Genomic DNA, 27218 nt, shown 5'->3' with positions numbered 1-27218 from the left:
TAAACTTGCTTGACTGACCAATGGATGTATTATGCCTAACTGACTCCCAATTAAAACATCAACTAGCTTTATTAGCCAAACATACTTCTACACATATGAGGATAAATTTAAATTCAAGAAATGATGTCATATTATTGTCATATATTGCAGAATCTTGGCAAACACAATTAACATACACACAGAACAACAGGCTGTTATGCTGTTTTGAGTTTTTTTGAGGTTTATTTATTTTTGCAGCAATAATACCCAAAACATGAAGTTTCTCTCACCCCTGAAGGTGGCTTTTGTCGTACCCTCTGTATAGCATTAACATGGTTAAAGTTAAACAGATAAGGCAAAGAAATGTAGGAGACGACTTGGTATGGACATCTTTGGCAACATCTACCATCAAGAATAAAGCTTTACACATGGCTTTTATTGAACAAACAAAGCAACAAAATAGCAATGTGCCAACAAGAAAATATACAACATGGTGGGTTAAAAAAGCCCAGGTCCAATTGAGCCCATGGTGGAGTGGATCAGTCCGTGATGAAGTGGACAAACGTCAGTGGGAACGCACCTCGTCGGCCTGGATCTGCTTCGATGTGTCCAATCTGAGGAGATGTGGAGAACAACAGGGTCAGGTGGACCGTCTATGATATGGGCTATATGTTACGATAGGATAAGATGACTTTATTAATCCCAGGTGGGAAATAAAGGTGTCATCGCAGAAAATATAGGAGAGAAATACCTAAATCTAAACACACAATATGGGTATTAGAAATGTAAATGTCTCTCTCTCTCTCTCTCTCTCTCTCTCTCTCTCTCTCTCTCTCTCTCTCTCTCTCTCTCTCTCTCTCTCTCTCTCTCTCTCTCTCTCTCTCTCTCTCTCTCTCTCTCTCTCTCTCTCTCTCTCTCTCTCTCTCTCTCTCTCTCTGTGCGTGATACTCACCCACCACTCCGCGTCCTCCTCCCCTTCTACAATGATAACCTCTCCCTCATGGAAGGTCAGCTCGTCTGGGTTGTCGGCCAGACAGTTGTAAATGGCTTTCACTCTCTTCTGCTTCTGTTTCTAATGGGGTCAAAACATGCATTAATGAATAACATGAGCAGTTGGAAACGAATTTCACCCTCTAGGCTTGTGTTTCTGAAAGGGTAAAAACATGTATTAAATAAATAACAACACATAACAAATAAAATGTTCAATAAAAATATATTCATGCTATTTTTCCAGCTGGCCACAAGAGGGCCCACTAAAGCCCACTAAACACACACACACACACACACACACACACACACACACACACACACACACACACACACACACACACACACACACACACACACACACACACACACACACACACACACACACACACACACAATAGAACCAATTTTGTTGTAGCACAAGTGGAACTTTCACAGCCATGCTTCTCTATCAATGCAAGTATGCTTTGCCATCATTTTACGACTGTGGTCTTTTTTTGTCTAGCGGTTAGTGTTTGGCCTTCGGCCAATGGTGAATGTTCATACCATGTTGAGTTTGTTGAGCAAGATGGCCAAGCTCTCAGAGAGTCTCTTGTTGTGTGGTTGTGTGTGCGGCGGGTCTGTTAGTGTATCAACTGGACACTTACAGGGGGGGCGGTCCGGGCTTTGGGTGCCGGTGGATTCGAGCCCTGAGGGGAATTGGGCTGGACTGGACCCTTGGCTGAAAAAACAAACACACACAACACACCTGTAAGATAGGGAGGAGTGTGTGTGTGTGTGTGTGTGTGTGTGTGTGTGTGTGTGTGTGTGTGTGTGTGTGTTTGCACACCTGCTCTGGGTACCGACCCAGTCCTGAGCGGGGGTCTCCGTGGGGGGAGAACATCTTTGCTGAAATCAGAGCACAACAATTTTGTCACATCAAACTAAAAATCCAAACCTGTTTAAACTACAAATAAAAACTATCCAAATAGTGTGTATCTATGTTACCAAATCACCTCTAATGCCAACCATCTAGGTCTATAATCTATTAGCTCATCGGGCGACCGTGTGGGTTGACAAGAGGTCTTTGTCCACCTGAGCCTACCTGGTGAGGGCCTTGGGGGAGGCGGGCTCTTTCTGGGACCGGCCGCTGGTGGTCTGGTGGCCGGGTACGGGTGGGGGCCGGAGGCCGGTTCTGTGGGGGGGAGGGGGCGGCGGGAGGGGAGGGAGGGGAGGGAGGGGAGGAAGGGGAGGCAGGGGGGTGTTCCTGATGGACTTGCCATCCATGTTGGTACTCCTGCTCCCCGGGAGAGGGGGAGGAGGGGGCACAGCAGGGGGGAGGACTGGTGAGGCGAAGAGGGGGGTGGGATGAGGGTGAGAGGGGGTGTTAGAAGGCACTGTCGGGATGCAGCTTTCTGGATGTACATAGCAGTGTATCATACTGTAATGTGGCCGGAGGTAACATAAACATGATGGGAAGCAGTGTAACGTAACAGGGCATGATGAAGCCTAGCATGACGGATGGCACTCACCATACATGGAGCTGTTCCTCTCAGGGGTGTGGACCAAGGGCGGGTCCGAGGATGACCGCTGCCTCCCCGCTGTCTCCCTGGAAACGGGCTTGTTGCCTCCCACACCTGCATGGCACAATGGGAATAACTGGTTTGTTTACTTGACCTGAATCCCTGTAGTCTTAGGGTTAGCGTCCAAACAATACAACGGGTTTCAGAGCACACGTCAAACTGATTTTCTTTGCATATTGTACCTTTAACCTAATTCCCACCAGGGGGACGACATGGACGATTGAAATGGATAGGGACGGACCCAACCCCAGACCAGAGCCATGTGTCTCCCCTGTGGTCAGCTGAACCAACCTTTGCCAGGCCCCCGGGCGGGCGGCGGGGGGGCGGCGTGTCCGAAGCCCAGGGGGTTGAGGTCCAGCGTGGTGCCATAGGTCTCGTTGGAGATCATCATGCTGGCCACGTTGGAGCGCTGCTTGTCCCGCGCCATCAGGGCCGCGTCCCGTGCCAGGATGCCCAGGGCGGGCTTCAGGGGGGAGGAAGAGGAGGAGGAGTGGGGGCCGGGCAGGAAGCAGCTGACCGGGCGCTCCTCCCTCTTCTGGGGGATGGGCTGGAAAGAGGAAAACAAACACACCTAGGTTGCCTAGGGGTCTCTCTTGATAATGAGGCGTGTTGTCTTAATGTCTGGCGGTCTCTCTTGATAATGAGGCTAATGTCTTATGGTGCTTTTCCACCGGCGAATACGCTTCGGAACCAGCACGCCTCAGCCCAGTGGTGAGGGTGCGGTATAGCCCAGCTCAGTTACGGCTCGTGTTTCCACCGCCGTACCCTTATGGTAGGGCGGAATTTAAGCTGGACGGCTATAGCCACGGCAACTACGTAAGCATCGTGATCTCATAGCAGCCCGACACAGTGTAGTCTGCTAATAAATGCAAGGGAAAAGAAGAACGCGCACAATGAACAAAGAGCAACAATGTAGGACGTCCAAGAAGGACGGCAAACTTTTGCGCAACATATTCTTCAATAAATGAAGCTTTTGCATTGTCCAGAAATACCTCACGGGTACTTTGTTTGTTTGTTATTATCCCCCTGTCGCACGGAAGTGACGATTCTGTCGACCAATCAACGGACAGCGTGTGTAGCTCGAACTTGCCGGGACCCTTTCAGGCGTCGCGGTACCCCAATGAAGGAGTACTGCGAGACGAGTACGGCTCAATGCGTCTCAGTCCGGGTCAGGCCCACTTTTGGCGGTGGAAAAGCGATCCGTGGCGCACCTTTGCAGACTGAACCGACCTGCACCGTCCAGTGGAAATGCGCCATTAATGTCTGGGGGTCTCTTGATAATGAGGCGTGTTGTCTTAATGTCTGGGGGTCTCTTGATAATGAGGCGTGTTGTCTTAATGTCTGGGGGTCTCTTGATAATGAGGCGTGTTGTCTTAATGTCTGGGGGTCTCTTGATAATGAGGCGTGTTGTCTTAATGTCTGGGGGTCTCTTGATAATGAGGCGTGTTGTCTTAATGTCTGGGGGTCTCTTGATAATGAGGCGTGTTGTCTTAATGTCTGGGGGTCTCTCTTGAGATGAGGGGCGAATGAGAGAGACAGACAGATAGACAGACAAACAGAGAGAGAGGAGGGCTTGCAACCACGGACCACCCAAGCACACCTTATCCTCCATTTCGTCGTCGCTCTCATCTAGGTCCTCATTCTGGAGCCGCCATTCATATTCCACGTGCACGTGGACATTGAACTTCCCCGTCTGGGCCTGAGTCAGCTGGAGGATGCACACACACACACACACACACACACACACACACACACACACACACACACACACACACACACACACACACACACACACACACACACACACACACACACACACACACACACACACACACACACACACACACACACACACACACACACACACACACACGTTAAACCCAGTTCACTGTAATCATTAAAAACCTTCTTAAAACTGCTACCCAACTTCTTAAAATAGGTTAGGAGTCCAGCAAATGAAGGTTACTGTTACAGGTCAACATCTCTGGGAATCTCCCACTAGTTAACCTCTCCCTGAACACATCACCAACTCACCAGCTCCTCACAACCACTGTGGCCCAACCGCTGGGCGATGTCCAGCGCTGTCTCCCCCGCCTCGTTGGCTAAACAACAGAGCAAAGGTTAGATAGCAATAGAGATATCCATAGAGATACATAGAGATATCCATTGAGATACATATAGATATCCATAGAGATGCCCATAGAGATATCAATAGAGATATCCGTAGAGATATCCATAGAGATCCATAGAGATATCCATATAGATATCCAGAGATATACATAGAGATACATAGAGGTATCAATAGAGATATATGTATAGATATACATTGATACCTAGAGATAGTAAGTAAGATATCCATCTAGATAAACATAGAGATACATAGAGGTAGCAGGTTTGATATATAAAAGAAGATACACAGAGATAACCGATTTTATATAATAGTATCATATATAACAATATATAATAATACACAGAGCAGGGTAAGCTTACTGATGCTGGCCGAAGCTTTCCCTCTCAGCAGCAGCTTGAGACATTCACTGTTGTCAGTCAGACAGCAGTAGTGGAGAGCTGTGCTCCCTTTGGTCGTTTGCTTATCCAGGTTAGCACTGGACACACACACACACACACACACACACACACACACACACACACACACACACACACACACACACACACACACACACACACACACACACACACACACACACACACTTAATCAGTTATACAAATATTTTCCACTTAGTATCTTGTCTAGATTATAGGATTCAAACAGGGCACAATTCAAGGAGGGGAAAAGGTGTTTCTGAGACACGTCATGTTTGGTACCAGTCCAACAGGGCTCCGACCGATTCCAGTACTCGCCTGTTCTGGGCCAGGAAGTCAACGATGTGGAGAGAGTTCCTGTCCACCATCCTGACCGCGAGGTGGAGAGCCGTCTCTCCTGGCTCCTGGTGGCCGACAACACACAGACAGCGTCAACACACACACGCACGCACGCACGCACGCACACATGCACGCACACACACACACACACACACACACACACACGCATGCACACACATGCATGCACACACACACACACACACACACACACACACATTCACACGTTCCTCAGAGAAATTAACAAATGCGGTTTCAGATATCAGCCTCTCTTTACAGGGTCTGAAACTAACACCACAACACCATTATGCCAGGGCTGGGAAACTGAACCAATTTCCCGACACAATGTTCGTAGAAATTAAGCTGTCGAAACGCAAAATGCAAAATGCGAAACGCAAACAAACTCGGCGGCTATTAACTCGGTTCCTATGAGGCTCTTTTCCCGCCATGTTTGATGATGAATAGAAACTGTTCATTGGGACAGATGACATAGTGAACACGGTCATGCTGCTGCTGAAGTTGACCCAGAGGGCCGGAGGAGTGGCGGGACCCCTACATGTTCGTTGGCCTGTGGGATGATGTCGCTGAGGTCCACCCCCTCGGCGTAGACCTCCATGAGGGACAGGATGTTCTGGGTCCGCACGGCCTCCGACAGCGCCTGTAGCCGGCCCGCCGCGTCCACAGACTTCTTGTGGACGAAGCGGTGCTCGGTGTACTTGGCCGTGATGTAGTCCTTCCTGGTCTGCCTGCGGGTGAGAGAGAGAGAGAGAGAGAGAGAGAGAGAGAGAGAGAGAGAGAGAGAGAGAGAGAGAGAGAGAGAGAGAGAGAGAGAGAGAGAGAGAGAGAGAGAGAGAGAGAGAGAGAGACGCGAGAGCATAAGGGCAAGGGAATTGGCTACCTTAAAGACAGTTTATCCTTGTTTTTCTTTCTTTCTTTTTCTAAATGTCATGAGGAGGCAGTCTTTTTAGAATAAGAATTGACTCCGATGGTATTTAGAAGATCCTTTTATCTAAAATATGTATTTTTAGGTTATTTCTGACAAAATCGTTGGCTAAATGTTAGTGAAAATACTGCCGGGGGGGGGGGGTCGAGATGCGTGTCAGGGTTTTTCTTTCCCGCCACTCACATGTCGCTGGAGGGGTTGGGCTTGGTCACGTCCAGCGCTGACAGCTCCGTCTCCATGATGTCATTGAAGTTTGCGTTGCCCACATTCTTTGCCAGCTGCGAAGCACAACAAGAGCCAGTTAAACGCTACTTAACCCATAGGTGTTGGAGAACCCTGCTACACGCTCGGGATAAAAAGGCCATGATTTGTTTTTCAGCAAGGAAACGTTAAAACACGGCATCGCCGGTATAATATTGGAATCTCGATTCCAGTACGCTTCCAGGAGCCTACCAGGAGCTCTGAGGTTCCCAGGAGGTCCAGGTCTAGGGACTGGATCCTGGAGTAGTGGACCCCCATCTCCCGGTGGATCCCCGAGCACTCGATGCAAATCAGGACTCCCAGGTTGGTGGAGAGCCAGGTGGGGCCTGAGAGGACGGACAGACCGACACTCAGAACCTGACGCTCACGTCCCTTCAGGAAAGGTTTAAGGGTGTTCCACTCCCAGTCGAACACCAGGAAGGTACCGGGTACCATCTCCAATGTATCTGATGATGAACCTGACAACATCCTGTTTCAAAGATACCTTACCACTACCTGTTCCATCACGACATGTGTATGAAATTCTGCTTACTGCATACTGCTGTATTTACTGCTGTTAGTTGGGCCATTTGTCTCGTGTTTTTCACCTTTGGTTGGTAGCTTAGTGGCCAGCGTGCTTATAAGGTTGGTTTGGGCAGGGGCTTCTGAATATGTGTTTTCCTTGGATTTTGGCACAAGGGATTATAACATCTGATTCTGTGTATTAATGAAATGATTGTTGTTTTTGATCAAAGTAGCTGCTGAATGACTATATTGAACAGATAATCAGAACTAAAAGGGAAGGAGTCTATCTGGCTGGCCATACACAATCAGGAATGTCCTACCAGAGGATATTCAAAGCAGTGAAAGTGGGATGTGAGATCAGGTTAAATCTCCATTGCAGTTAAGGTAGACAAAGGTGTTGAGTAGTAACGTAATGTCGACCTTAAATAACAACAAAACTCACCACCATCATCACTACCACCACCACCACCACCACCACCCTCCTCTATAGCTACTCACTGGGCGCTCCGCAGTCGCAGCAGCAGTCGTTCCCGCTCATCCTCTTCACCTCCGCCACAATGGCTTTGGTCAGCTCCTGCACAATGTTGTTCTCCCCGCCCTCTTCCTGGACTCCCTTGAAGGCCTTGTTCAGGGCCTCCTCCTTGCTGTTCTGCAGCACCGAGATCCATCTGAAGCCCGGAGGAGAGTGCAGTGGAGTGTAAGGGGATGGGACGACATTAATGAATGGGAGTGTGCTAGAATGTGCCCATATGGTGCCCTCATACCATTCAATATATTGAACTAGATTTGATTACATTAGAATCTACGAATCAGATGTTATATGTTTAATTCAAATATATCTGATTTGATTCAATTAGATAAGATTCAATAGATTAAACTATGGTAGATGGGATGATTAGATTAGATTTCATTAGCTCAAATACAATTAAAAACCCTTTACTTACATCTGACAATCAGCCTCTTCCTCAGTCTGGAAGTGGTAGGTCCTGTCATCTGTTGATAGCAGAACCCCCAAACAATAATCAGACCAAAATAAACACAATGTGGTTCACATAGTCTTCACTGGCATAGCACTGTGAGCCTTAGGCAGGAAGCGGAATATAAGTGGAGAGAGATAAGCATTGTGCATCGTTGCATATTTTATTGAATATAGAACAAGAAAGACCGGTTACGTTTGTTTGCAAAACATCTTGTCAATACAGTGACCGCATTCATTCTGGAAATATGTGGAAGCTAATGTCACGTGCAAAAGGAAAAGCGAAAACATGAGAGAGGCTCACTCACGTGAGAACAGGTCGAAGCTCTTCTTCTCCTCTGGGTTTCGCTTGACCTGGCAGGTGAGGAGGTTGAGTTTGGCCGGTGGAGCGTTAGGCTGGCAGGGTGGAGGGAGGACAGAGACAGAGCAGGAGAATGTCACACATTACATATAAAATATATTTTACATTTGAATTATAAGATTAATAAACTGTGTTTTGAAAGTTTTCGACAAAATTCAGGGTGGAGCAGAGAAATGCCCTCATAAGAAGTACATGCATCTGTTAATGACAGTGACGTTCAAAGCATATATAATCAAAGAAGCTTTTGTTTTTGTGTTGCCTTCTATATTTTATGGTACTTTAACCAGTAGTCCTAATGGTTCATCAGACTGTTTTCCTTTGTAATGTGCAAGGCATTAACACAACAATATCCGAGCAAACAGACAGTAAGGAAATTACTAATAAGGATGTTATCTATAGCCTATCTATTAATGTTTCCTAATGAGGATGCTACGTATAACCTTGATACATATAGGAACATTGCTTATTAGGATACATCCTACACCCTTATTACATATCTGGAAACATTTCCGAATAGAATGCTTCTACTAACCATGATAACTTTCCAGGAACATTTGTTATTAGCGGGCTTCCTACCACATTGATACCTATCTAAGAACATTATTGGATGTTATGCTTCCTTTAACTTTGGTTAAGATATATGGGATGTTGCTTATTAGGCAATGCTTCCTACTACCTTGAAACCTAGGATCCTACCTTATCAAGTACCTATATTTGCGAGATTTATTGAATGAAGATTGAGATTGCCATTGAAGACAGCGCCATGTGAAGAAAATGTGAAACAGCGGCAGTGTGCTTGCAATGAAAACAGTAAACAAATTGTATGGCCAACAATGCTTTCCATGAATAAAAACAATACATTTTGTCGACTTCAAATTAAGAAAAAAGACAATAAATAAGTATTGTACATAGGCCTACACAAAAACTACAAATTAATACTGATATCTAGATTGGCTATAACCATGCAATTGGGACACAACCTGAGTCTGATACCAGCATGGAATTGATCTCGGAAGTCACCCACTATTAACAGGACTATTACTACTGAAGTAGTGATACAAGAAATGACACCAAATCCACAATTATTGAGTACGGACTTTCTCTGCATGGTTATTTTGATTAAAATATCTCCCATTTCTGCGCACCCATTTGTCTGCCATCTTTCTCCTCATGCTCCTTCTTCTCCTGCTCTTTCTCTTCCTGTTCCTCTGTCTTGATTCGCAGATTGGCTGCTCGTGTAAAAACGTCCAAAATAAAAAGAATATGCAAAAAATACAAAAAAGGAAATAAATGAAATGATAAATAAATCACGAAAAACTCAGTCCTTTTTTTTCCGTTAGAAAACCCCAGATAAAATAAAAAAAAACGTATGCAGATGGAGGAGAGAACAAGCTGTACTTTAGTCTCTTACCGTGCCATGGCTAATGGTGAGGAAACCATTATTCACTGAACATTTCCTCTTCTGCCACACCTTCCTCAGTCTGGAGGAGAGAATAGACAATTTTACTTCCTGAGAACATCATGGATGTTAAACTGTGGAAACACAAACACGTCTGTCAACAATGTTAGTGTTTTTTTTGCAGCTGACCAATTTAAACAAAAAAATTGGTCAGCTGCAACCAGCAACCCAAAAGGGACATCACTGAGCACCAATTGAGCCAATCAGATGCACAGAACTTTTTTGGGCTTGAACTTAGCTAAGCACGATTGTACATATTACATAAATAAAGCTTAACTTTGTGATATTCATGATTTTTTTCCACACTTGATTGAATTTTTTTACATAATATATGAAAAATGGAAAACTAATCATTATGTTCTGGCAAATTCTCGCAAAACCTCATTTGATTTAAACAAGCAAAAAACAATACCATTTTGTTTTCCACTGTCTACTCACCCCTCACTCTTCTTGTACAGAAACCCTGAGTGCTCTGTCCCATAGGCCTTGTTGCCCTGCAGCTGGTGAAGACTGTACCCAGCATTCTGTTTACCCTGGCCCTCCTGTAGGGGAGGCAGTAATCATCAATGGTTTATTTTATTGTATAATAAATCCATTGAATTTAGTTTATATTTATTTGATCCCCAAGGACATTCAAATTTTGAAGCACCGACAGAAGGCAAGAGATAAGTCAAATAAATTGCTGAAAAACAAGGTAAACAAGTAGTATTTTCTAACGGCATTTAATTTTAGTTCTTAATTCAAAATAGTCTAATTCTCTACTCACCACCATGTCAGTTTAGCAATGTATTCAGTTTTATCATAAAGTCAGCTGGAGATAGAGTTAGCTAGCACAGCCCTGATCTGAGCACTGATCTAACGCAGAATGTTCTTCAGATCCAAAAACAATTCCTAGAAGTGTATGAATTGATCCTGACATTCCAGAACAGGAAACATAGTCAAAAGATTTGTCACGGACAGACGGAATGTAGCGCCTAGCAACCAACCAAAATTGGGACGTTCACTTCCTTGACGTAACGTGCCAGTTTGTGGCTCCTCCTGACCAGACTTATAAACCATACTATGAACCGGACCTTAAACCAGGCTTGAGTTGTGTGTAAAACGGCTTCCTCACCTCCTTCTGGTCGGACTGAAGCGAGTTCTTCAGGACGTCTCGGAGCTGAGCCAGCTGTTTTCGCTCTCCATCTTGACTCTGCTTGATCTGATCCACGGCAAAACAAGACGGACCCGTCAGCCGATATATAACGGAAAATCAAACCTACCGTTTAGGGGTTGTCAATGAAAAACGGTTGATACCGTCAATAATATCGAAGCTGTTTAGATTTGATTGTTGGTGAGTTTGAGATGGCTCTGCTGTTGTTATTATGTATAAATAACAGTTTATAGTCTCAAAGTGAAAATTATGAAATAAAAGGGGCTACATTGTGATAATACTGGAAATGCCAGGTTGTTTTAGAAATACAAAACACCTATTCATAACACAAGCAAAACAATTCTCTCTTACTCTAGTACTCTCTTAGCCCATGCTTCCTCTGTCTCTCTCTTGCTCTGTTAAAGCTCTGTTAAAACAAGCCTAAGGGAGGTAAGGAGACGAGTCTTACTGTTGTCAGGTCAGTAACTAGCTTCTCTACAGCCGGTTTCATGGTCTCCACAGCCTTCAGTCCATCCTGGAAGAAACTGAGAGGAGGACAGCAACGTCCAGGTTGGCTTCTCATAGTTTTAATTATGTTCAAATTAAATAACTAAAGACTGGAGAAGTGGCAACCTTTTGTAGATGGTGAGGAAGACGCGAAGTGGGGTTGAAGAGATGAGGGAGGGGGTGATGAAGATGAGGAGTGGGTGTAAAGATGGAGAGAGGGGTCGATGAAGAGGAGGAGTCGGGGAGAGAGTTGGAGAGAGGGGGTGATGAAGAGGAAGAGTCGGGGAGAGAGCTGGAGAGAGGGGGTGGTGAAGAGGAGGAGTGGGGTGAAGAGATGGTGGGAGGGGGTGGTGAAGACGAGGAGTGGGTTGGAGAGATGGAGAGAAGGATACATAGAGATAAAGAGGGGGTGAAAGTGAGTGGTGGAGAGGACAGAGGATGGGATAGAGTGGGGTAGCGATGGAGATAGGAGGGGAGAAAGAGAGGCTTAAAGATGGAAAGCAACCAAAAGCGGGGGAGCGGAGGGTGGAGATATGTCAGTAGGGGGCTAAAGAGAGTGTGGGGCGACGAGGGACGGGAGTGATGGAGGGAGGAGCTGGTGGGAGAGGGAGGCTGGGCGGGTTAACCTACTTGCACTGGGCGTGGAAATACTTAATAAGGGTCTGCAGGAAGTCTACCCCCTTCTTCACTTTGATCTCGTTCACCTTGAGCAGATACTGCAGGGGAGAAAATAGAAAGTTATGATTTCAACAAAATAGATTAAGGTTCAACATTCTAAAAACACTTTTTATTGATCAGATTTAAAATGAAATAGAAACTTATGATTTCTTAATGATAATGAGTTAAAATACCCGCTAATGGAAATATCTAATAGCTACACTGTACTCTATCCAGTGTTTTTTGGAAACATACTCATGCAGAACTTTAATAAATGTTTGTTTTGGTTGTTCTCAGCCTCACTTGTAAACCGTTTTAAGATAAAAGTGTCTTAGAATGCTATATGATTTAAAGTAAATGTAAAGAAGTCTAGATCTAGATAGAGCTTATCATCGACAAACAAAGCACAGTTTTAGGTCTCAATCATATCCAGGTCATCCTGTCCTGGTCCTCCCTCACGGTAGTCGATGACAAAGTTGAGCTGTTGACCTTTGACCTCACTTGACCTCACTTGACCTCACCTCGCACATCTGCAGCTGGAAGATGCGCCGCTCCTTCTCCATCTCCTCCGCTATCTCTCCACCGCTGAACTCGGTGCGGATCATCCCGTGCTGCTTGGCGTGCTCTTTCTTCTCCTTCTCTATCTTTGTTCTGGACAGGAAAAACAGGACACCCAGGTCAGAGGTCAAATGGAGTTGCAGGTGAGGTCTGCCGGCCGGAAGGTTCTGGGGTCGAACCCCCATGGTTCGCAGTCTACCTAGGCCTCCCTGAGTAAGATGCCCCAACCCCTACCTGCTCCTTAATGAATGTGTCTTCAAATAATTAACTTTTAACCGCTTTGGATAAAAGCTCCTGAAATTTCACAATACAACTTGTATAAACTGAATTGAAGCTAGCGGGCGACTGTGGAGTCAGCTCTGCGAGCAACAGGTCAAATGAATTACGAGAACATTAACTTATGTCACATTAGCATCAAACCCTGGAGATAAATATGTTTTCTGACGACAATTATTGTTGCGTAAACTTGAAATGGGACAGTTGATTTTGTTAAGATTCTTTAACCCTATTTCTATTCTTGGTGAACAGACATCAGGTCAGCCTAATGACTAACTTGTGTTCAAATGTTAGGACAGTTTAATCAGTTGCACCAGCTGTATCAGCGAAAAGTAACCGCCACTTCGGTCATGAAGTTTAGGACAATTTAACGGAAGAAAATGGGCGAGCCATTGGTTAGCCAGAGGAACATTGACATAATGAAAACATTTACGCCGCAACCAGGGATTTCTATTCCAAATATTTTAACTGCTTGCTGGTTTTGAGAATAACCACAAAGCACGTAACATTCTGACATCCCTCTTACAATTTAGTCTCGTAATCTTTCCAGGCTTTGTCGAAAGGCTTCTTCAGATCCTATACAGGCACAGAAAAACAAGAGATTAGGTACAGAATGTAAAACATTTTATCAACGTGTGATTCATAACAAACAGGGTCGTGGACTTTACTCTTTGACTCAACAACCACCTATTTAAAGCCTATCAGTGTGAGCATATCACTTGAGTTTTAAACTCAAGACAAAGGGTGGATTTGGTTGAGTGGAGTTTGTTTTCTTGGATTCTCTGGATTTATGGATTTTCTCTTTCTGATTCCCTGTTGAAACTGACCCCTTTAACGCCTTTTAGGTCTCCTTTCAACAAACTGTCCAGGGGGAAGTTGATGATGTTGGTCATGTTTTGTAACTGAAAGAGAGGAAAGAGCAGTCCAGTGTTAATGGTAGCACAATTAAATAAACATCCTTGAACAAGCAAAATACAGTGAATTCAGGTACATGCCAGAAGCAGGAAGCAGGTTCCACACAGCAGACTGTGTGGACCTATTTAGAAGGACACCCTCTTACCAGGCTCTTAAAGAGAGCTGTGAGCTCCTTGGTGAAGCCGGCGAACTTGAGGAAGGTGGAGCCCACCTCTGCGTCATCCCTGACCATGCAGTTTTCCCCAAACTTCTCCAAAAACTGTATATACTGCTCCTGGTTCTCCACATGAACTGGGACACAGAGACATACCGACATTAGAACTGCAGAAAACAGAAATATGCTGTAGAACACAGAAGTATGCTTTAGAACACAGACACGAGTTGTAAAAATAGACATGGCCTGAAGAACACATAGAATATGTAGAATATATAATGTAGAATACACACTTTAGAACAGTCATGAGCTGAAGAACAAAAACATAAGCTGCAGAACACAAATATACACTGTAGAACACAGATATATGCTGTAGAACACCGACATGGCCTATAGAACACAGATAGAAGCTGTTTAACACAGATAGAAGCTGTTTAACACAGATAGAAGCTGTATAACACAGATATAAGTTGTATAACACAGATATAAGCTGTTTGACACAGATATAAGCTGATATAAGCTGCAAAAAACGATTATTATCACCAAATTGTATTATTTAGTCGTTCTGGTTGTAGGTTCATAGTTCAGTTGCTGGTAAGTTAACTGTTCCCTACAGTAACCCACCCAGCCAGTGTGGCCAAGATGGCCGCTGGTGTAAGAGGTGAAAGAGGTGAAAGAGGAAGTCACCGAAATCATCCTCTATCTGTTGTGCACCACAACGTTGCACATCTTCTGTCCCAACAGTTAGCAGAGTGAAGAGGCTCCCTGACCCTACTGCTTGTGTTGAAATGACTTCCTTCAGCACTTTCTCAAAGACATTTCTGTGTTTTGTCATATGATCACAGAGGCATTCTGGGAATATACTTTCATGCTGTATGGTTCTTGAATTCACATGAAGGGAAGGACCGCACGCTTTTGTTATACTTTAAGTGGGCCCCAGGAATAGTAGCTGGTTAGGGTGTTTCAGCAAATGGGGATCCTTTAATAAACAATTGACTGACCACACACACACACACACACACACACACACACACACACACACACCAGAACAAGTTCCATACACTGCAGATAACTGACAATCAATTAGAGCTTCAGTTGTACTATATGCAGAACTAATTGATTTATTTATTGAAAGGAAAAAACTATAGATGACACCGGGATTGATTGTTCCAGTCACAGCTCTGCATTGACCTCTTGTAAATCCCATTCCCATGGGACAACAGGAAATCAATGCTTACCACACCTACAGTAATGCTGCTTTGGTGTCATTATTCAAAGTTAAAAGCCAAACTCCAAATGCGTCATCCAGGTGGGGTCACAATACGCAGACAGCCTACTTTACCTCTATTTGTAAAAGGAGTTAGAATTGAGGGCTCTAACCATATAAAAAAAAACGCAGTGCATAATTTCATTGACCACGGATTGAGCTGGAGAGCGAAAGGTTCCCATGACGAAGGGCGTGCACTGCTCACGATCACATGGGTAAATAATGCTGACTGGATTGAGGCCAAATTGCTTCACATTGGCACTGCAATGACAACATGGCCATAGTGGATAGAGTGGCTAAGTCATGACTGAACCTCAGACACTGAAAAGAAAAACTGTATGAGAGTTTGTTTTAAAAGGTATGGTTTCAATCTGAATCTCCATGAGGTGTTCCTGGACGGGTTTGTCGAATTAAAATATTGTTTTCAAAACCAAGAAATGTGTGAAATGTTAAATTAAGCTCCATTTAATCCTGGGAGACAGTTGCAATTTTTTTTACCTTGTTGACCTTGTTTTTTTTTACCTTTTAACAACTGTATTACTTAATCTATTATCTGCCCATGAACCATATCCTCAAAGAAATATTACAGTTTGCATTTCCATAATAATATATATTTTTAACTAGACAATAAGACTACAAAGATAGCCCGTAGCTTCCCTTTTATATCATGATGCAACAAGCTACAAGGCTGTTTCCATTTAGCTATCCAGGAAGTGGATTCAGCGGGCCTGCCTGTTCAGCCCGATCCTGCTCAAGCAGGTGGGAGGAATGACCGGAATGTCAGGAGGTGTGTGTGTGTGTGTGTGTGAGTGCTTGCGTGTGTGATTAACTTTGTGTGTTTAACCACACACACACACACACACACACACACACACACACACACACACACACACACACACACACACACACACACACACACACACACACACACACACACACACACACACACACACACACACACACAAATGGACACCCATACATATCCACCCAAGCAAATACATAAACATCCATGCACACCCAAATATACTTGCATAAACATAAATATGCATGCATACACAAACAGACAAATATACAAACCTTGACCACTGTCAGTTCCCGTAGGCTTCCCGTTTAATTACGAAGCAAATATCCTTGAAATACCTTTACCTAAACGTGATTGGTCCAGGACAAAGTGTCCACTACGGTAGCTTACATGCACCGCTCCAAAATGATTTAACACGTTGGAACGCTGAACTGTAAATGCATTAAAACTTTTAAAGCACTGCCGTAGAGACCCACAGCATACCCCACTTCAGAGGTATAATTCAACCTTTAGCCAGCCAAGACGTGGAAAATAAGAGTGGACAAGTGACTCAACAGATGGGAATTAATGTTAAATAAACAGGTTATTGATCCTTGCAGTGGCCATGTGATCTGCGGCGGTATTGTTTCATATGTGGTAAGGACACGGTGTGTAAGATATGCCAGGGAACTGTTCCCTTATTAGAATCAAGGCAGCCATGCCGGCCAAATCCTGTTTGGCCGTTTTATTTAATTAAAGAGTTCTTCAGGATTTCATATGAATGAGTTTTGTTCATATCAGGGCCGCCACACAATTCCCGCCCTCCACGTGTCAAAGATGGATTGTTTCTGCTGCTGGTTGTACAAATCTCTGTAACGGTTTTGGGTAGAACCCACACGTGATATCACATACGCTACGCCCCTGTGTTTTGTAAAGTCTATGATTAGAATGAAAGAACCGCCTTCATTATAACGTGACTGAGGCTGAACACACTTAGATTCAGAGCACCACCTCTCCGTCTTACGCAACTACAAAGAACATTTTAATAAGGTTTGGACGTTGACGAGGAGTTTCCAGTTCTCCCAGTTCAGGAAGTGTTAATTTTAAATCTCTTTGGTATTTATTTAAGTTAGTAGGGCTTCCAGAAAGTTCCCATAATCCCCAGTGGGAGTTCCCGCTCTGAGGTGGGTGTGAGAGAGGTGCTGGTTTCTGATTATTGAAACTCACCCAGACCAGAGGTATTGATGCCCTTCACAGATTTCTTGATCTTGTACAGCACGGCTCGATCTCCATCCAGAGCCTGGAGACCAGAAACACAGTCAGGATCCATCATCTAAAGACACTATCATGAGAGTCAGACATCACTATCACTATCAACGGTATCATCACATTTGAATCTATCATAACATGGACTAACATTATCATCAATTGGACATATCACAGATTATCATAACAATTAGTGATGCACCGATAGATAGATAGATCTATGATATAGGCCAAAAACACGTGATCTGTGATTGGCCGATCAACTTCAATTTTGATGCTTGCAGTAGCCAATAACTTGACACACAAAAACAATTGTGCACAAGAAGTGCCGTCATTAGGTTCAGTCACTGAGAGAATTTGTGTTATCTTATCTTGCATTAACATAATTCATCTTTAAATTGCCTTTCAGTGATAGCTTGTGCACAACATGTTTGTATATCTGGATAAAAGTCCTACGCCACATCATAGGAGGCATTAGATAGAATTAAAAAAAAAAGTCTGTTCAACCGTTTATTCTACACACACATACAACACAATAATAACCATGGAACTGTCATTTGTTGTCCAAAGCAAAGCTGCCATCAGACTTTAAACATTCCTCTTAAGTCTTATTTGTAAGACTAAAGACTGATACTGCAATTTATTACACAAGATAGATATTTTTTATAGTTTCATGTACTTGAGTGTGCTGCTCCCAGTAGAAGTAAAAGACTGTGGTTTTACAGTCATCATACACATACACTGTGCTAAAAAGGTCCCTACAACTATTGTATAATTGAACATGTGTGTTATAGTCGTCTATATAACACAGGATTTGCACGCACCCCACACCCATGCAGACCCACACATTTTGTTTACTGTTTACTTAGAATCCCCTTAGAAAACACATCATGCATCATTTGTGGGGACCTGCCCCTTGCAGGGTATGGGTCAAATTCCCAGCAGACTGAGGGCCGTGGGTGTAAGACTGCTGTAATGAACTAACTGGCAGTCTGTGCCCTGCCCAGTATGTTTACACACTGCTACAACACAGACAGGACCCTGTGCCAAGAACACACCCCCATAATGCTCACACACAATAATCAACAACCATAGAGCGCAGACTAGAGATCAAGAGCTCCACATTAAATATTATAATGCCAGCATCAACCAAAAACCTTTTAAAAAGGCATAATACAGGAAGACACTATGCTGAGTCATAATGTGATATGTGGAAATACTTTATCAACAAAACATTTCTACATGAAGCCCACTGTCTACTGTATTGTTATATAGTGTGGTGTATGCTTTGATGTATTGGAAATATATGTTATTAGACTGTATCCCCCCCCACACACACACACACCCACGCACAAACACACCCACACACACACACACACACACACACACACACACACACCTCTCTCTGGCATAGACCCGCACGCGCACATGTATAAACACACAGACCATAGTTATGGTACCATAATCCTGCATGGTCATACCACAGTATGGGAACCTCTATAGTTAAGTATGGTAGGCATATGGTTGCAGTCTACAAACCACAAAGCGTTGTGAAGACATGCTGATACATGCACAGTTGTACGCTTTTACACGCTATAACAGGGGATTTTGCTATGGCTATAATAACCAACACATTAAAAACCAAATGAGGATTTAAAAAAACCCCGATAATCTCAACTACAGTTTCCTGAAACAGATGGATGCGTGTGAAGGGAGAGTGTGAGAGGCAGAAGGAGAGTTCATTGATGAATTATTAATTAATGTATTGCGATGTATCAAATAGAGATACATCGAGGGAGAGAGAGAAATTGTTTGATTAACTCAACCCTATCACGACCATTACCGCTTAACCAAACACGATCTGCTATTATCAGTTTGTTTATTATAATGTAAACAAACTAATGTACGTTTTCCACACCAGTAACAACCTTTGAAGAGAGAGAGAGAGAGAGAGAGAGAGAGAGAGAGAGAGAGTGTGGATCGATCTTGATAGAGTGCATGCTGGTACAAGAGAGGACAGGCCCTAGCATTGGGCCCCCAGGTGGAGTTCTCGGGGCCTCCCTCACCAGACCAGCCTTTATGCGTGTACATTTTGTCATGCGATCAATCATAACATATAAACGGGCTGTCTTTCTGCTGGGAATGGGTCTGGGTTGTGCGGAGAGGAGGTGCACTGATGCGCGTTTTTTATTGACAGTCTGGTCAGTCTGGTAAAAGCCTGGTATTCTAAAAGTATGGCACTTAACTGGAACTACACGAGTCCCATGAGGAAACTTGTATTCGATTACACCAGCAGGGTGTTACCTATTCTCTGTTCCTACTTTTGGTCAAACATAACTTCAAGCGGAAGTTTGTTGTATCAAAACTTGTTTTTGGAGGTTTAGTAGGCTAAACCTTGCAGTGACAGCCGGTTGAACCTTACCTCTTCCAAAGCGGATACGGTGTTTCGACAGTGTAGGAGCCGTTTGGAGAAGTTGGAGGTGGTGGGGGCTTTATAGTCCTCGTTGGTCTCAGAGATAAACTCGCCGACACTTATATCCTCTGGCATTGTGCCTTTTTCCAATGAGCCGTCAAGTACGGAAGAAGGTCCAAGTCCCGGTGGTGTCCGGCGTTTAATACTAGTAATACGACTCGCAGACAACTCATTCGCCGCTTTTTTGTGGGGAAAAGGTAACCTATAATTCTACTTCTATTAAGTTAGTAGTCCAAATCAGTGTCACCAAAGCAGTCCTCTTCATTTTAAAATGTCAGCCAACAGATCAAATACTCCCGTCAAAACGTGCCTATTTATACGTTTTAGTTCGTTAGCAAAATCTCCGAAACACTCGACTAATAACCAAGCATTTGCGGCCACCTATCCAAGTCGACGACTGCAGGAACTAGGAGCGTCGACCTGAGCGCGAGGGGCGGGCTCAAATGTTCATGACAGGTTGTGTGCTAGCGCGCAAGACTGTTTAATTTTCAATCAAATCCATTTCCACTAGATCCGTCTTAGGGGTCATGACTATGTAGTCGGTTAAATAGTGATTCCAAACGTGTGGCCGAAACAGCATATTTATCTAAACGTAACGTTGATAGCTGGACCGCCGATGGTTAGAGTTGACTGCGCCCACTTAAGAAAAGTGGACGAGGTATTTTGATTAGAGTGAGGCAACTGCACATAAGACATGAACGTTTCATGTTGTCAAAATGACTGGGTTTATTAGTTATAAAATAAAAAAAAGTTAAAGTGTATGACATAATGCAAACATCTGTACAATAAAACACATTCAACCTGATTGACATTCCGTGATCTGAATAACATCCAAAGCAAACGTAGGCCTCCGACATTGTAGCTGATGTTTTCGTCACGTTGAAAGTGTAAATATTTTGAATACATAACTCAAGACAATAATAGCACTGCTGTGTGATGAATAAAAACAATAAACACAAGATACTCTGCAATGAGACACGTAGAGAAATTAGGCTTATACAAGTTGGGATGATTTTGTTTTTACGCCATCAATTGCTGTTTGATATTTTCCACAACCATATAAATACTCTGGTGTTGGGGAAACTTTTCATTGGTGGAGCAATCTAGTTTGGATAAACCATCAAAACGAAGTTTCGGAAATTCTATATTCCAGAATAGTTCCTGCACTTTTCCCTCATTCCAGAAGGCTTCTAGAAGCTTTACAAATTCTGGCCTGGGTTTTTCAATATCTTGTTTGGTCAACGTAGTACTAGGCCTATAGCAGCAACTGTAGGACCAGTCACTTCCCCTTCATCACTGCTCTCAAAATGGAGAGGAAGCCAAAGCATAAGATATGACAGTGGGTTTAAGTCATAAAATAAAAGAGGAATCATCTCATGGGCGTTCTATTTTCTGGGTATTACCAAGGCCAGAGTATGAACCAGGAGAATGAGGTGGTGGTCTTTCTGTTGTTTGGTGGTTGGTTGGCTATGAACTTTTAACAGCACTCTGTGGATTGGTTGATTCTGAAAAACAGGAATAAATAAATAAGAATCCCTAGAATAACAATAGGTACCCACAGATGCTCTGTGAACACCTAATAAATAAAATTTTAGACGGGTAGAACTACATGGATAATAGAAAAAAGTTAATGGTCCGTTTCGTGCCTTTTCTTAAGGAAGTGACTTCCACACCACTTCCTGTAGATATAGATTCCACTTGTGCAAAACATTTGTTTCATGAGATTTGCGTGTGCGTGTGCGTGTGTGTGTGTGAGTGGACGAGCGGTAGTGTGTGTCAGTTTAGTGAAGTAATGAATGAGTCTGGTTGTCTCTGTGCCAACGTGTACTGTAAAGTTAGTGAAACTAAGAATAAAGTACACAGCCTTTCAATAATCGGCGGCCGCTTCATTCCGACCATATTCCGACCTATAAGCAGACCCACTGCCAGTCAAAGGGAAGGGTGGTACCCCCGAGAGAACATCAACATCTCCCCTGTGCTCTCGACTACGGTCTGGGAGCCGACAGCAGGAAAGGTGTAACATAATAATAAAAATAAACATTTTCTATATACACGTGCAGCTGTGAACTCATGTAATGTAATTGATTGTATCATGTGTACTTTTAGGGTTACGATAAGACCTTTAATTTAGCGTTAGTGGGAGCGGGGCACTGAAATTATATAGGCTATGTTATCTGGGCTATTCGTCATGATATCGGACTTATCGGAATGACGTAATAATTTCTGTTATCGGCCCGATGATTATCGTGCACCCCTAACAAATAAATAAATAAATAAATAAATATATTTATATATATGGGGAATATGGGGAAATCTTTTCTTGTCCATTAATTACATTAGGCTGTCATCAACGATTCTTGACCACGTAACCTTTATGAAGTATAACAGCTCCCTCTGCTGTCCATGACGGGCAAACACACAGTAGAAAATAAAAGATTAAACAAAACCTATATGACCTCTTGGTGAGAACGTAAATAATAACATTGTAAAGTTCTGTTCGATCCTAACATTTAGAAAATTATTCAATGCTTATTATTACAAGCATATTGCCACAGCATGACTCCATAATGCTACTCCATAGCAACAGCCCTTAGCCAATTTCTAGTTTACCTTGAACAAGTAGGACACAATGCTAAAAGCTAACATCATAACAATGCTATTTAATTACCTTGTATGTTTGCAAAGGGATAAAATGGCACCTATGAGTGTATTTTTTGATTTGCCATAATTACAAGCCACCTCAAGTAAAAGTACCCCTGTAGTGACCTCACAAGTGGGAGTGGGATACCATGGCTGTGGGAGCTACCTGTATTTAAAGGAACTGTTCGGATGCGGCTCCGATCGACCGTTACAAAGCATTCTCCGGTGGTGGTGCTAGTGCCCGGGTGGAGACCCATCTCAGAAGTTACCACGGAGATTGGACCCTTCACTGCTTTCAGGTTCATTTGAATGCTGTCCTGTAGAACCCAAACAGAACCACCACGTGTTAGAACGTTTGTATCTTCACCCTAAAGGGCTGATTATGGTCCCACGTTCACACAACGCAATGACCACGCAGACACTTAACCTTTTTTGACGTTAACCTTCATGGTTCTGCGTCAGGTTTTAGTGAGCGGGCCAATCACAGCCCTTGCGGCTGCGTCGCCTCAACGGAAGGTTACATTTTTTGGGAGGCGCACGTCAGGCCCTTGCGGTGGATGCAAGGAGGGTCCACAAGGACGTAAGGGGTCCGTAAGACCCTTGCATTGCGTGAACATGGGACCATAATTAGCCCTTAACCCTGCGTTCACACCAAAAGCGACGGCAAGGTGTGAATACATACTAAGTCAATGCAAATATGCAAATATTTGGCCAACGACGTGGTTGGCCTCATTCAAATGTTCGCTCGAGTCAAAATATTAGAACTTGGGCGTGACTTTCGCTTGATGCTGAATCACTGGCTCATGAAAAGTTTGCAGTTTGCGCAAGCAACCTCACGTGAGTAGAATATTCGCTTTGCTTTTGGTGTGAATGCACCTTTAAGCTAAGGAACATATCGTTATTATTCGCTTCACAGCAGAAATATTTACATCATAGGGTCTGCATCATGAGCATTTGAATACCAGAAAATATGAACATCTCTACATACAGTATGTGCACTACATGATTGGTTGTCCTTGAAAGTTGCTTTTGATGAAAGCCATTAACTAAATGTAAATGTAAATAAATGTTTTTTTTTTTATAAAATGGAAATATTGCATGTTTGGTGCATGTTTTAGACGATGGTTTGAGCGACAAACCCCCGATATCATCCAACAACTGAAGTCAGCTCTGAACTGTCACATGAACCTGTGAAACAGAAACTCTGCCCGAGGTCAGTCAGTAGGACCTCAGTGATGACATCATCAACCCACCTCCTTGGGGGTGGGAACCTGCAGCTTGGTGTCCTCGGGAGCCTTGACGACCAGGACAGTCTGGTCCTGGAACACCTCGATGCGGCTGACATCATCGTAGGTGACGTAGGCGGACGTAGAGACATGGCGAGTCAAGGAGTAGACTCAATCTTTTACTAGACGCACATATTCAGGGTTTGGAAGCTGTTTAACACTTAAGGACCATGGGTCTTATCCCAAGACTCAGGTTTCTGGTGCTGGCCAGCTCCCACTGGCTGACAGTAGTCTACTGGGGGTTGTACTGGGTAGATCAAAGTGATAATCAGTAGGATAGCGATACAGAGCACTGTCCATGGGCCGTCAGTAGAAGGTCATATGAAAATATATATACCACTGAGATACCCTAGAAAACAATAAAACTCCAGCTGGTTCTTTCCACAGATACAAAAATGTATCTGTAGTTTAACCTTGAATATAACTGTGTGACCTTTGGGGCACACAGGGCATGAAAAGGATATTTGATGTTGTCTGGGTTGTCGGTCAGGTCGAAGAGCTGTTTGGCGCAGGTCTTGATGACCTCGTCCAGAGAGTCTTCCACAGACTTCAGGTTGGACAACTCCTTCTGGGAGCTATGCTGGCTCTTCTTCAGGAAACACGACACAGGGGTCTTTCCACTGGGAGAGGGAGAGAGAGACAATGGTTAGGAGTGTAGGAGAGGGAGAAAGTGTGGTCTTCACATCTCACAGTACAGAACAGAGACAGCTCTACATGGTTATAGAAAAGGTTAAGACAAGAATGGATGGAAACACTGTCAGATAGACAGCTTTAGTAAGGTTAAATGGTTTGTGATTATGAATGAAGTATTTTTTTTTTCTATAAGAATGTATATTAATGTTACATTGTTTTTTTAAGACATAGAGGGTTAGGGTTGGGATGAACTGTTCTCATATTTCATTTTGTATTGTCTCCATTTTGTACTGCAACATGATTGGTAGATCAAAGGTCAAAAGGTGAAATGCCACCCAGATTTGAGCTTGTCTGTTATCAGACTTTTCATTTGATTTTTCATCTAATGTCTGATTTGTGAGACTACATACATACGTACATCCACTTGACTTTGTTGGCAGACTCCTTTTTGATCAGGCTGATGCTGGACAGCACGTTGGTGATGTCGTACACTCGCCGGCGTCGAGTCTTGAGGTTCAGGACCGCCTGCCTGAGGTCCAGAACGCCGTCTGGGGCGTTCACCATCTCCTGCAGCAGGGCCTTGGTCAGCCATGCCAAGGACACATCTGGACACATGGTAACTGTGAATACAAATATAAACCAGTACTCTAGAAGAAACGATTGTTTTTCATGAAGTCATCGTCATTCACCACTAATTAACATAAAAAGTATAAAAGATAACATTTGAAAAGTATTTATTTTTTCTTATACTATAAAACCAATATTAGTTGTGTTAAGGTCTTCTTGGAGTTTGGGGGAAAAGATTATAAAAAAAAGATATATATAAGCCATATTTTCATACCGTTTCTTGAGTACGATTCGAGCCTGGGGAGTTTCTCATCACGCCAACTGAAAATGAGAAGGAAACACGGCTATGTTAACGTTCCTTTGCCTAAACAATTAATAATAGAGAAGAGGAACATTAGAGTCAATTTCAGAAAGGTTTGTGTCTATACCACTATGAAGAAGGTAATACGATCACTAGGCCTACTATTTATTTGTCTCTCGCTAGAGGGAGTCTGAAGTAATAACATCAGCCTTACCGGTTTGAAGCACTTTCGAGTGGTGCCTGTAAAATAATGACAACGACGTTTTTTAAAAGAAGCAAAGACTTGGAGTTGATTCATCATTCATTCATCCTACTGTAGTCCTATATCGTCTGTACATATCAATGCCCCGACAATCAACGACTATGACTAAATGCCTAAACATTTCGTCCATAATAATAACAGTTCCTCGCCGTTGGCGGTCCTTACCGTTCGCGTGTTCGTAAGATAACGGAAAGGATATGCGTGAAATACATTAAGAACCAACAAAACCTTTATTTAAAATGTGACATCGTTGTAATCGCAGTGAATTACGACCTAGATCATATAACAGAGTTGACCCCGCTGAGACAGAGTCGTTGTGCATCTTCCTTACCTGTGATGGCAGCGGTGCATCCTCCTCCACGCCATCCTCCGCCCACTGCGCGTCCTCCTCGGACGATTCCTCGGCCCAAGGGGAGTCCGTGCTGCCGAGCACTCCATCCAGGTACGGGGACATGATCGGGATCGCGTCCTCTCGAATCCCCCCGGCAGTGATGTGCTGCGGTAGAAAGTGGTCTTCGCATAACACGTGTTGTTCTGTCGAATCCTGCTTCTCGGTCTCCCTCAAGGCGGCGAGCCATACTTTAACCCGCGCCTGGTCCTTCGGGAACTGGTAGAACCGCTTCTGGACCCGGTTGAGCGGCCCCTTTCGACGGTTCGGGCAGCCGGAGACTACGCACTTGTTCATGGTCACGACTGACTGCAAAAACTCATCCGAGCGATTATTGGTTAATTATTCCTTGACGTTTGCTTGTTTGTTTGTGACACGCTTGTCTGGAAGGAAGATACTTTTCTTTTTTTTTGTCGGAAGTACATTTTGAGCCAATCACATGTAGCGCATGACATTAAAGGCGTGGTAGTTCTTCTTCGTGGGAAGTAAAGCCAGTGAGTTTGGTAAGCATTCCTTATATACTGCCATCTGCTGAACCAATGGGCGGGCTTTCCTACATTATATTAAGTTATCTTATCTAAATTGACTGACGATTACAGTTTCGTAGTTGTTATCATGATCCTGTGCCTTGTGGTTCATAAAGAATGATTTCCTGAGAAGCAATAGCAAATTAAGTAATGCTTTTCAATATTAATATCAACACTTATTATAGTTGGCTTATAGGATTTCATACAAGCACTCAAGTTAGATTTATCTAGAGGAGGATATATCGATTGTGATATAATAATCTATAACGTAACAATAGTTAATTGATTTTCGATGAATATTCGATGTACCATCACAGCTTTTTGTGATTGATTAAATTCACTGCAAAATCAATGCTTCATACATTTAATTAGACTCAGAAATAACTGAGAAATGAGTAGGCCTACTATCAAACACACTTAATGTGACCTTTCTCCGCAGCATACGCTAATTAGTCCAGATGAATGAACTCAGGCCGCTGGGAAAATTAAGGGCTGGGGGGTATCTGGGGGATCAACGTCTCGGGAAACAGATTATTAGGTAATTGATACCAAGACTCACATCACCTAAGATATATCGTTGCATGGAATTAAATTAAATCATTTTTCAATGCAGACACACATTCAAAATAAGCAATTAGGCGTAGAGCGTAGGTCTGTAATCTTTTATTTTTTGAGTGAAACTCCAAATATATATATATATATATATATATACAAAT

The 27218-nt window shown here is 43.4% G+C and overlaps 2 protein-coding genes across 3 annotated transcripts; both read right to left on the bottom strand.

Moving 5' to 3' along the window:
* Positions 1–202: 202 nt before the first annotated feature.
* asap2b (ArfGAP with SH3 domain, ankyrin repeat and PH domain 2b) lies at positions 203–20270 on the bottom strand. The gene is made up of 28 exons (XM_084483458.1): positions 19848–20270; positions 17387–17459; positions 14103–14248; positions 13870–13944; positions 13569–13618; positions 12730–12859; positions 12182–12267; positions 11514–11589; positions 11027–11113; positions 10351–10454; positions 9865–9934; positions 8401–8488; positions 8061–8109; positions 7615–7784; positions 6805–6938; positions 6535–6629; positions 5965–6154; positions 5391–5476; positions 5019–5134; positions 4563–4630; positions 4129–4236; positions 2820–3075; positions 2478–2582; positions 2051–2288; positions 1796–1854; positions 1614–1687; positions 932–1051; positions 203–593 (listed from the first exon to the last, which is right to left on the bottom strand). The coding sequence occupies exons 1-28, from the start codon at positions 19971–19973 to the stop codon at positions 519–521; spliced, it is 3054 nt and encodes a 1017-aa protein (XP_084339584.1). The 5' UTR covers positions 19974–20270; the 3' UTR covers positions 203–518.
* A 325-nt stretch (positions 20271–20595) lies between these two features.
* Positions 20596–26344, bottom strand: e2f6 (E2F transcription factor 6). 2 transcript variants are annotated; one of them, XM_084483852.1, is made up of 8 exons: positions 25919–26344; positions 25540–25565; positions 25299–25345; positions 24876–25077; positions 24289–24444; positions 23792–23906; positions 22705–22855; positions 20596–21403 (listed from the first exon to the last, which is right to left on the bottom strand). In XM_084483852.1, the coding sequence occupies exons 1-8, from the start codon at positions 26270–26272 to the stop codon at positions 21366–21368; spliced, it is 1089 nt and encodes a 362-aa protein (XP_084339978.1). In that variant the 5' UTR covers positions 26273–26344; the 3' UTR covers positions 20596–21365. The 2 variants fall into 2 exon arrangements, with proteins under 2 accessions (XP_084339978.1, XP_084339979.1); XM_084483853.1 differs by having other exon boundaries at positions 24876–25062.
* Positions 26345–27218: the final 874 nt, after the last annotated feature.

Source organism: Micromesistius poutassou (assembly GCF_964030765.1).
Source record: "Micromesistius poutassou genome assembly, chromosome: 19".
In the NCBI taxonomy this organism is placed as follows: Eukaryota; Metazoa; Chordata; class Actinopteri; order Gadiformes; family Gadidae; genus Micromesistius; species Micromesistius poutassou.
This window is presented reverse-complemented; position numbering and strand designations above follow the sequence as displayed.